Consider the following 11392-nt stretch of genomic DNA (forward strand, 5'->3'; position numbering starts at 1 on the left):
AGTCAGTTCTTCGCATCAGGTGGCCAAAGTATTGGAATTTCAGCTTCAGCATCAGTCCTTCCAATGAATATTCAGGACTGATTTCCTCTAGGATTGACTGGTTGGATCTCCTTGCAGTCCAAGGGACTCTCAAGAGTCTTCTCCAACACCACTATTCAAAAGCATCAATTCTTCAGTGCTCAGCTTTCTTTATAATTCAAGTCTCACATTCATGCATGACTATTGGAAAAACTATAGGTTTGACTAGATGGACCTTTGTTGGCAAAATAATGTCTCTGCTTTTTAATATGCTGTCTAGGTTGGTCATAGCTTTTCTTCCAAGGAGCAAGCATCTTTTCATTTCATGGCTGCAGTCACCATCTGCAGTGATTTTGGAGACCAAAAACAATGAAGTCTCTCACTGTTTCCATTGTTTCCCCATATATTTGCCATGAAGAGAAGGGACCAGATTTATTCATTAAGTTTTTTTTTTTTTTTAACTGGGTAACTGCTTTACAATGTTGTGTTGGCTTCTGTCGTACAACAATATCAATCAGCCACAAGTATATATATATATATATATATATATATATATATATATATATATATCCCCTCCCTCTTGAAACTTCCCTCCTCACTTCTGGCACCATTTCTTTAAAAAAAAGTTTCCTCCTTTTATTTTATGGGAAAAAAAAGTATAGTTTTTTAAAAATCTAAATACCCTGAAACAACGATTAAGGAATCATGATGTCTGGCTCTAGCCTATGGCAAGAGCAGGAGGCTTTCATTCTCTGTCTAAAAATACAGCTCACATTATTTACTGCTCAAAAAAGGAAGTTGGATTTAATACTTTCAAGGTCAACCTTAAATAACCCATCCGCTGGGTTGGATCAGAAGACTCCTGGAGTGTGGGCCTTGGAGCTTCCCCACCTTGAAGGGCCCCAGCAACAGTCATAACATTAGACCCAGAGGGTGGCCTTTTATGGAAGGAGCAGTCAGCTGCAGCAGCTCCCCTCGCAATCTTTCCAGCTAAGACTGTTTCTACTGGGCAGCACGGTAGATAAATTCTGGGGCCCCAAACATTTACAAACAACAAGAGAGCCTGAGAAGATCTGGAGTTCTTTGGGGGAAGAAAAGAAAATACAAGCATATTCGGAGATGCTGTGGTTTGATACCAGACCACTGGAATAAAGCGAGTCACACGAATTTTAGGGGGTTTCTCGCTACATCTAAACGTTATATGCACACTGTACTGCAGCCTATTAAGTGTGCAGCAGCATTAGGTCTCAAAACCAACATACATACCTTCATTTAAAAATACTTTATTGCTAAAAAATGCTAACCATCATCAATAACTCAGGGTTGCCACGATTTGTTTAAAAAAAAACCACAATAAAGCGAGGTAAGCCTGCAAGACAAGAAGAAATAAAGTAAAAGTCAAGGTGCTTCTTCTGGTTGAAGGAGGCCGGCCTCCATCTCTCTATCAGCAGAATGTGAACTTGGCCTCTCAATTTATCTCTAAAGTATGGATCTTTCCCTTCACCCAATCTTGCCAGATATGGCCTTCTCTGGTGTTCCAGGGGCTGTGACTCCATGCTTCCGATGCAGGGTATAGGTTTGATCCCTGGTCCGGGAGGTTTGCTGCATGTCACACGGTGCGGCAAAACAGACAAAACGGAAAACCTTGCCAAACACTTTTGTACTTTGTTTTAAACTTGGGGGTTTGAGAGTTGGCTGAGAACTTCATGCCTGCGGGGTATGGAGGAGGTCTGGTGATTTGAGAAAACCAGTCCATTTTATCTATTCAGAGAAATTCTCTTTTTTACCCATCAGGACTCTAGAGCCAGTCTAACAGGGCCTATCCCAACCATGTGCAGTAAACTGAGCAGCTGACTTAGCCCCTCTGGGCCTCAGTCTCCTCATATGTTAAATGGGAATAGTCCTCATACCTGCCTCCTGAGGGTTTTGTGAGGGCTGCATAAGGTAAGGTTGCATGGCATTGAGAACACTGCCTGCCACATTGCCAGAGACTGCTGGCCAATACTGTCATCTCCTGAATTCCATATACCAGCCTCTAACACAAATACCTCGTGGGATTATAGTTGATAACATTTTATATTCCATAGTTTTGACCTGTGCCTTTGACATGGCCCCAATGGAATCGTGTTTCTCTATAAATGCCAAGGAAATCAATGGCCTAGGTCTCACTCTCCTCTTTATTTGTATGTGGGTACAGTTCATAAATACACTCACCAATTTTTTTCCTCCCCATCCAAAACTCGCCCTTATACCTTGAACCCCACCCAAGCCCTTGGTTAGAAAGACTCGCTTTCCTGTCGAGGAGGGGAGGGGTGGGTGGTCTTCCTCGTCACTCCGGCTTCTTGTTGGGTCTCCGTCCGTCCATTGAAGTGTGGGCCCTCAAAGGGCCTCTGAAGCTTGGGGATGTTGAGCACCATGACTCTGCCAGGGGGGCCCCAGTCCTTGAGTGATTGCGTGGCTGGCTCCGTTCCGTGCCAGGCTTGGGATTCAGATGCCACGGGGCAGTGGTTAGGGTCACATGCCCTGTCTGTGCCTGAGGCTGAGCCGGTGCAGCCCCAGTGGGCAGGGAGTCTGCAGTGGAGTCCTGGGCCTGCTCAGGCGGCCTGGAGAGTCCCGCCGGGGCGCCGTTCCCAGCCAGCGCCGGCCCTGCTCGCAGAGAGGCAATGTCTGAGGCCTGGCCCCTCGGGGTCCAGCTCTCCGGGCCCTTCCCAGGCCCTCAGTCAGGCCTGTGCGGGGAGGGCAGCCTCCCTTCTCCTGGCTCCTCCAGACATCGTCCGGCATGGCTGACGCTTTGGGTCCTTGGCCCTGTCAGAGGGCGTAGCACCCCAGTGTCTCTGTCTCAGCCAGGTGCCAAGCCTTGCCATCCTCCTGGTAGGGCATGGAAAGCCCGGGAGGGCGGGGGGCACCCTCTTCGGGGATGGGGTACGGAGGCTCTGGCGGGGCGGGGGGGTCTCCGGGGCCCCGGGCTCCCCCCAGGACCGGCCCGTTGTAGATGTAGATGTTGCCGGTGACCGTCACAGACCCGCCGGTGACATGAATGCCGTTGGTGCCTGTGGGAAGGAAGGCAGAGTGAGGGGGCGAGGGGTCAAGGTTGAGGGGGGCCCAGCGTGCTGCCAGCATGGGACTCTGGCTTCCCCAGGGCCCCATCTGCCATCTCCCCTTTCTGCCCTGTCCCTCTCCATGCGCTTTGGTGTCCTGAGCTCTGTGTTCATTCCCTGTTTTCTTGGTTTTCAGTCTCGTCCCTTCTCTGTAGTCAGGACGCTGGCTGTTGCAGTCTCTTCTTTTCTGCCCGGCTCACACGCTCTCCCCCTGCCCTCCCTCCCTCCCCATCCCCTCTTCTCACCGGGGGCCACCTGGCCTTGTTCTGGGGGCTCAGCATCCAGGTCCCTGGCCTGGCTCAGGGGACTCTGCTGTTGGAGCACCTCTTCCTCCAAACCCGGGTTCGCTGGGACGCCGCCGGAGGCCAGGGCCAAGTCTCCAGGGGCGGGCAGAAGTGGCTTTACCAGGTCAGGAACATGTATGTTGAACCTTGGGGGCTCCCAGTTTCCATCAGCAGGATTTGATTCCTCTCCCTGCAGGACAGAGGCCGAGAACCAGCCCAGGACGGGGGCCTCAGACTCCATCTTTCTTTAATTCCCACCCCCACCCTGTGCCTAGGCAGCTCCAAGCCCTCCTCATCGAGCTTCCTGCCACAGGGCCTTTGCACTGACGATCCCTCTTCCTGGAGCACTTTCCCTGCTACCTCCTGATGTCTGGCCCTCTGTTTTCTTCAGCCCTCAGCTCAAATATCAGCTGACCACAGAGGCTGTCTCTGCCTACTCTAAGATAGAATACCCTCATTGGTTGCCACTGCCCCCCTCCCCCGCCCCCACCATGCTTTATTTAGCAGTTGGGCTCAGTTGCTTCAGTCACGTCTGACTCTTTGCGACCCCATGGACTTGTAGCCCACCAGGCTCCTCTGTCCACGGAATTCTCCAAGCAAGAATACTGGAGTGGGTTGCCATTTCCTTCTCCATATTTAACAGTTGTCACTACCTAGTACATAGTCGACTAACTTTATCCTTGCTCCACAGATATGAAACTCTGGGAGGATAGAGACTTTGCTTTGCTCACTGCTATTGATGCTAAAGCTGAAACTCCTGTACTTTGGCCACCTGATGCGAAGAGTTGACTCATTGGAAAAGATCCTGATGCTGGGAGGGATTGGGGGCAGGAGGAGAAGGGGACAACAGAGGATGAGATGGCTGGATGGCATCACCGACTCAATGGACCTGAGTTTGAGTGAACTCCGGGAGTTAGTGATGGACAGGACAGGTGTGTTGCAATTCATGGGGTCGCAAAGAGTCGGACACGACTGAGCGACTGAACTGAACTGAATTTCCATAGTGCCTGGCACATAGCGTGCTCAATAAATTATTAGTTGAAGGATTAAATGGATGTTGAAGCTGCAGATTCTTTTCCTGCCTGCCCCCCACCCCTGTTCACCTGTCCCCTGCCCCTCCTTGCTGCCTCCCTAGCCTCCGCATTACCTCTGGGTGCCTCTTGAGCAGGGATCCTGGAATAGAAAATGAAACAGCGGCCTCAGACTCCCAGGCTTTCCCCTCCACACCCCACCCCACAGTATGGCACTGCCCACCCTGGGCTCCCAGAATGATCAGTCTGTCATTACCCTTATCTCCAGCCTCAGAATGAAGGGGCTGGATAGATGTGATGTCTGTGTTGGGGACAAGTGCTGGGTGTCTTGAGGTGTGAAGGGGCAGAAGTATTGGCCCTGAGGGAGCTGAATATTCCCTCCAGCCCCCTACCCAACCTGGATGGGCACAGACCCAGGCAGACATCCCTGCCAGCCTCTGAGTCTTTCCTACCCAGCTTTCTGCAGAGAGAGGGGTGGCTCTTCCAGGTGTAGACGAAGACAGTGGTGAGGAGCAGAAACGAGACCAGAGGCAGCAGGATGGCCAGAACTAGCATCGTTCCTGGAGGACAGCAGACAGGACGAGGCGTGAGGACCCGAGGAGAGCAGCGGGTGGATGGGGCAATTAGGGAGCAGCTCTCCAGTTCTCAGGCCACCCAGATGGGAAACAGGGAGCAGGCTTCCCCTCCTGCTACTGCTACTGCTCAGTCCTGTCTGACTCTTTCCAACCCAGGCTCCTCTGTCCATGGAATTTTCCAGGCAAGAATATCAGAGTGGGTTGCCATTCCCTCCTCCAGGGGATCTTCTGACCCAGGGATGGAGTCTCTTACGTCTCCTGCATTGGCAGGCAGATTCTTTACCACTTGTGCCACCTGGGAAGTTCTTTCCCCTTGTAGACCCACTGCAGTTCCTAAAGGAGGAATTGGAGAAACTTCTCTTGGGTTACAGAGAAGGGTCATGGAGCCTGATGTGGGTGGGCTGAGAACCAGGAGAGATTCTGCCTCAGATGGAGATGTTTGGGGCGAGTGTGGTTGGCCACCGGCACAGGGACAGCCCTGTGAGGGTGAGGACAGGCACTTGGGCTGGAAATGGGAGTGGGAGGCAGTAAGGGAGGGTGGGCTTGGGGTTGTGAGCAGACTCAGGCTGCGGGGTAAAGCCATGTTTCTGCAGATTTGGCTATCTGACAGCAAGATATACAGCAGTAGGAGCTGAACCTGTCCTTCTCTAGCCATGGAAGTGTTTACAGGGGTGACAGAATCGGTGTCCCGGCTGCTGAACTCTGCCTGTGGCTTCCTGGATGAGGGGGGCTGCTGGATCCTCACTGGCTTGCCTGGGGCAGCTCCCAGGAGTGTGAGGGAAGGGGAGGCTGGGCTTCTCAGGTGTCTGTGTATAGCCATGGCAACCGTTTTCTTCCTGTGGGCCTTGTGCTGCCATTGACAGCATGGAGTCCACTATGCCTGTGGCTTGTTCTGTCACCTGCTCCTGAGGAAACTCAGGAGGACTTAGACATTTAGACACTGGGAGTTCACCCTTGGTGCCCCATCTAACTCTGTGGCCTAAGTGAGTCCAGAATGGGAGGTGTGGGGAAGAATTAGACCTGGGTTCCTGCCCAGTTGTGTGTTTTTCATATACAAAATGAGATTAGCTTATGTACTCTCTGAGAGTCCAGCTCTAAATACCAATCTGAGAATTACAGAGCCAAGGACATGAAGACCTATTAGCATCAAAAGATGTGTGCTTCCAACGGGGGAAGGATGGGGGTAGGGATAGTTCGGGACTTTGGAATGGACACGTATGCACGGCTATATTTAGAATGGATAACCAACAAGGACCTACTGTATAGCACAGGGAACTCTGCTCAATGTTATGTGGCAGCCTGGATGGGAGGGGAGTCTGGGGAGAATGGATATATATATATATATATGGCTGAGTCCCTCTGCTGTACACCTGAAACTATCACAACATTGTCAGTTAGCTCTGGTGGTGGTGGTTTAGTTGCTCAGTCGTGTCCGACTCTTTAAGACCCCATGGACTATAGCCTGCCAGGCTCCTCTGTCCATGGGATTTCCTAGGCAAGAATACTGGAATGGATTGCTATTTCATTCTCCAGGGAATCTTCCCAACCCAGGGATTGAACCCAGGTCTCCTGCATTGCAGGCAGATTCTTTACTAATCGAGCCACCAGGGAAGCACTGTTAATCAGCTATGGTGGTGGTTTAGTTGCTAAGTCATGGCCGACTTTTGCGACCCCATGGACTATAGCCTGCCAGGCTCCTCTGTCCATGGGATTCTCCAGGCAAGAACATTGGCATGGGTTGCCATTTCCTCCTCCAGGGGATCTTCCTGGCCCAGAGATTGAACCCAAGTCTCCTGCATTGCAGGCAGATTCTTTGCCAACTGAGCTACAAGGGAAGCCCTCATCAGCTATACACCAATACAAAAGAAAAAAGAAAAAAAAAAGCTAATCATTTTTGATACACAGTTAAAAATTAAGAATAGAATGTAGAAAAGATTATGATATAGTTGGATGAAAAATTAAGTTACAAACATTCAAATGACTCCATTTTTAGAAAAAATGTAATTTTTTTCTATTGTGTGGAAAAATGCCTGGGAAGATATATTCAAAAATGTTGAGTGGATATGCCAGCTGATGGTTCTGTACGTGAGGTTTAGTTTTGTTTATCTGAATTTTCTAATCTTCTACAGTTTGCATGTATTATGGCATGGGTTTTGAAGTAAGAAGGACCTAGAACAGGTCTTCATAATACCAACTACCACATGGGTGATCTTGGGCAAGTCACCTAACCTCTCTGGGCATTGGTTTCCTCATCTGTCAGTAAGGATTATTTCATAGGATCATTACAAGGTTTAAATGAGTTAGTGAAAGTCAAGTGCACAGAGTGTCTGACGCACAAACTCTTATTAAATGGAAGCTATGATTATAAATGCTCAGCCATTTTTTAAAATTAAGGAAATAAACTTTCCTTTGATTGGTAACAATGACAGTCATTAGAAACATCCTATAATTCTCTATAGGGCTTCCCCAGTAGCTCAGCAGTAAAGAATCCGCCTGCAATGCAGGAGACGTGGGTTCGATCCCTTGGTGGGGAAGATCCCCCGGAGGAGGGCATGGCAACCCACTCTGGTTCCTGAAGAATCCCCTGGACAGAGAAGCCTGAGGGCTATGGTCCACTGGAACATGACTGTAGCGACTAAGCACGAGCATGCATATTCCTCTTCCAGGCAAGGAAAGCAATAATTTCACAGAAAAAAACAAGAAAGCATCAAATGTAGAATCTTCTCTCTAGTGATGGAAGGTGTAACCTACTATACTCAGTAAATGGATTATGTGACGGTGGCATGTCCAAAATGACGACAGTGATATCAGGTACAGTTATATCTGTATCTATATATCTATAGTTATATCTATATCTATGTCTCTGTGTAGACATACTATTGTATGTAACTTTTAAGTTACATGTAGAACATATAACTTTAAAAGTGCATGTATACACATATATGTGTATACACATACATGTGTGTAAGTAACCTGGCCCAGGGATACTCCAGTTTTTCTTTGAGGAACTTCTTGCCTCAACTCTGAGAGGAAAGGGTTCATCAATTCCCTGTTTTTTTTAGATGGATGGAATTAAGGCATCTTCCCAGATGTCCCCTCCCCATGCCCCTGGCCCTTCCTCACCTGGCATGTCAGGGGGCTCTTGTGGATTTCTGCAGCTGGTGTCAGACTGGGGGGTGCCTGGAGCTTCCTCCACAAGGCCCTGGTCCTCACACCTGTGGAGGAAAGAGCCCAGCTCAGGGGGGCTCCTGGCTGGAAGTGGAGCTGGTCTGTGGAGCTGAGCGTGAGGTGGGCTGTCACCAGCTGGGGCTGGGAGGGCCAGAGGAATGCAGACTGGGCACCCTCACCTGGTATGGGGCCGGCAGCGGGCGGTGGGAGAGGAGGTGTTCTGGAAGTGTCCAGCTTTACAGGGGACACAGTTGCTGTTAGCCTCTATGACTTCATCTGGCAGGAGAGAAGCATGGGGCAGCCAGGGTGAGTGGGCACAGGGGGTTCTGTCCAGCTGTGGGCTTCTGTGACACCTGCTGGACGGCTACCCACCCATCCTCCCCAGTCTGTACTTCACAGCATCTTTCCTTCTCTCCCCATTGCCCAGCTTCCTCTCAGTGCTGGGAGGACCTCGAACCCTGCACCGTCCCAACTCCATTTCTCTGCAGGTTCCATCTGTGAGCCTTTCTCAGGGAGGGAGAAGCATTTTATTACACAGAGAACTAGCCACCCGGGGCGTCACCACGGACACAGCACCCTGCACCCATTCAAGAGCGCCCGCCCAGCCTCCTTCCCACCCTCTGCTGCCAGTGACCTCTGACCTTTGAGCTCGGCCTCGGTGCCAGGCGGGCAGTCGGAGAGTGGCTCGCAGTGCTCACACTCAGAGTTCCAAAAGACGCAGTACATCCCCGGCTGGCAGTGGCACTGGGCCTTGCGGTTGCTAGTGCAAGGCGTGAGCTCCACGAAGCCCAGCACTGCAGGGGCGATGAGGGGCTGCTCAGCACAGGGGCTGTGCTCCAGGACATCCCAGCCCCCCACCCCCACCCCGGAACACCCCACTCACTCTTGTCACAGGGGCGGCACAGCTGGCAGAAGGAGAGATGGTTCCAGTGCTCGTTGTACGACTTCTCGGGGCATGTGGCACAGACGGTGTTCTGGCGGCGGCTACATTTGGTGGAGATGTGCGTGCCTAGGTTGTGAGTGGGGCAAGAGAAGGGTCAGGGGACTGGGGTTCCCACGGTGCCCTCCGCCGCTCGCTGCGTGACCCTGGGCCTGTCCCGGTGCCTACATAGGATGGCCGGCCAGTGTCTCTCGCCCTCTGTTTCTGCCAGCTGATTTCCCTGGGAGCTGGTGTCCGGTGTCTATCCAAGGAAGCAAGGCGGGCTGGAGCCCCCTGTACCCTGCCTCCCCATCCCAGACGTCCTCTGGCCCTGGCCTCTTACCTGGGGGGCAGCGGGAGCAGCAGAGGCGAAGCTTGGACTCATAGTACTCCTTTTCCTGGTCTCCGCAGCTTTGGTTCTCTGTGTGGTATGGGAGCCCCTTCAAGAAGAGATGGAATCAGGGCGGAGAATTATTCAGGGGTCAGCTGGGAGGAGCAGAGGGACATCAGAGAGGATGGCCCAGACCCCTCTCCCCTAGCTAAGCCTGCCCCCACCTACCTGCACAGGCTCCTCCCTCTCCAGCTGGGGTTGGGATGCGGCCAGGAGACCCCAGACGCCCAGGATGAGTAGCCCCCAGGCCAGGCCGCGGTGGGAGGTGGCCCATAGCAGGCGCATGGCGGCCAGTCAGCCTGCCAGCCGAGCAGAGGGATGGAGGCCTGGGAGGGAGGTGGAAGCCTGGACGTCCTGGCCAGTGGTGGCAGAGCCCAGAGGCTGGGACAGGACTTGATGGACGCGCCCGGGGGCCGGAACGGCCGGGCCTGGCCTGGCCTCCGGGGCTCCAGCGCCGGGGCTCAGGAAGTGGGAGTGGAGCGGCCGGCGCGGGGCGGGGACAGGGAGCGCTGGAGCCCAGGCGGCCTCTGTCGCAATCGGGAAGAGGAACAGGCTTGGCTGGCCGACGACGCAGGGCGGGAGGGGCGGCCGGGAAAGCACGTGAGGGCAGCGGGGCCGGAACCGGGGCCTCCTCCCTTCTCCGCAGGCCTGATTGGAGAGGAGGACGCAGGCCAGGCTGGGCCGGCTGGTGGGAAAGGGGTGGTGGAGCCAGCGGATGGTCCTCAGATAGGCACTCGGGAACCCGGCTGGGGCAGAGGGGACCCGGGAACAGATAGAGTTCCAGACAGAGCTGTGTCCGGCCAGATCTGAAAAAAATGGATGGGCTTGGGAGTGTCAGACTTGGAGGGTGTGGAGACCCACAGGGAGCCACGGACAGCCAGCCAGACCAGCATCTGGGAACCAGAAGTCCCTCTTGGCAGACTTGCTGGACTCCTGGGTTCTCGCCCTGTTGTGTGAATTTTTAACATAAACTGTAAAAGAGTCGCCCCCCCGCCCCTCCCCTGAGTCAACCCAACCCACAGAGCAGTGGGCACAGGTCACCTAGGAGACACTCCAGAGGGTACAGCAGCCCCTGCCCTCCCCACCAACCTCCGTGTCATCAGAGAATGCGGGGACGTGAAGACCGAGTTCCCATGGTCAGGGGGGCCAGGCTGGGCAACCACTACCCTCAGGCCTAAGACCTTGCCTTAGAGCTTTTGGATCCCTGAGCTGACAGCCTGCCTGTCCAGGCCTCTCACCTTAAGGATGAGGACGCTGAGGCCACGATACCATGTAAAAGAGAGCAGGATTTCAGGAGGGCTTGGTCTGGCCCCTGCCCTGTTTCTTCCTACCATTTCCTTGCAATTCATTAAGGCATCCTCCCCCTCCCCGGCCCACACCAGGGAGTCTGGTTTCCACGTTTCTGTGCTCCTGGCTAACTCCCACCTGTCACTGAGGGTCACCTGGGCTTGGGGAGGCACCCCACCCTGGGATGCACAGCCACTCCACCCAGATCCCTCCCTGTGACCCGCTGCTTATCATCCGCCAACCACTGGCCTTTTGTGCTTGGCAACAGCCTGCCCTGAAACTGCAAATCTGGGTTCTGGGAGCTTCTCACAGAGTCTGGTATGGACCACATGTCCAGTACATATTTATGGACTAATTTGATGATGCATCTGCCTACAATGAGGGAGACCCGGGTTCAATCCCTGGGTCAGGAAGAACTCCTGGAGAAGGAAATGGCAACCCACTCCAGTACTCTTGCCTGGAAAATTCCATGGATGGAGGAGCCTGGTAGGCTATAGTCCACGGGGTCGCAAAGAGTTGGACATGACTGAGTGACTTCAATGTCAATGTCAATGTTGATGATGCCTTGCCCATGTCACATAGCCAGTCCATGGCAAAGCAAGCCTAGAGTCTGGGCTCCAG

General features: G+C 52.9%; 1 protein-coding gene across 2 annotated transcripts; it reads right to left on the bottom strand.

Annotated features, from left to right (window-relative positions):
• Positions 1–2176: 2176 nt before the first annotated feature.
• Positions 2177–10266, bottom strand: LTBR (lymphotoxin beta receptor). 2 transcript variants are annotated; one of them, XM_061418158.1, is made up of 10 exons: positions 9653–10241; positions 9437–9533; positions 9058–9183; positions 8816–8968; positions 8354–8450; positions 8130–8221; positions 4884–4991; positions 4548–4573; positions 3362–3590; positions 2177–3068 (listed from the first exon to the last, which is right to left on the bottom strand). In XM_061418158.1, the coding sequence occupies exons 1-10, from the start codon at positions 9767–9769 to the stop codon at positions 2827–2829; spliced, it is 1287 nt and encodes a 428-aa protein (XP_061274142.1). In that variant the 5' UTR covers positions 9770–10241; the 3' UTR covers positions 2177–2826. The 2 variants fall into 2 exon arrangements, with proteins under 2 accessions (XP_061274142.1, XP_061274143.1); XM_061418159.1 differs by lacking the exon at positions 4884–4991 and having other exon boundaries at positions 9653–10266.
• Positions 10267–11392: the final 1126 nt, after the last annotated feature.

The sequence above is a fragment of the Bos javanicus genome, chromosome 5 (assembly GCF_032452875.1).
Source record: "Bos javanicus breed banteng chromosome 5, ARS-OSU_banteng_1.0, whole genome shotgun sequence".
NCBI classification, from domain to species: Eukaryota; Metazoa; Chordata; class Mammalia; order Artiodactyla; family Bovidae; genus Bos; species Bos javanicus.

Excerpts from the sequence above, each read along its gene's own strand:
- LTBR (XM_061418158.1), bottom strand. The coding sequence starts at position 9,769 with ATGCGCCTGCTATGGGCCACCTCCCACCGCGGCCTGGCCTGGGGGCTA. Across the intron at positions 4,992-8,129 it reads AGAGCCCCCTGACATGCCAG|GAACGATGCTAGTTCTGGCC; the intron begins GTGAGGAAGGGC and ends GCTGTCCTCCAG. Across the intron at positions 3,591-4,547 it reads TGCTCAAGAGGCACCCAGAG|GGAGAGGAATCAAATCCTGC; the intron begins GTAATGCGGAGG and ends TCTGTCCTGCAG.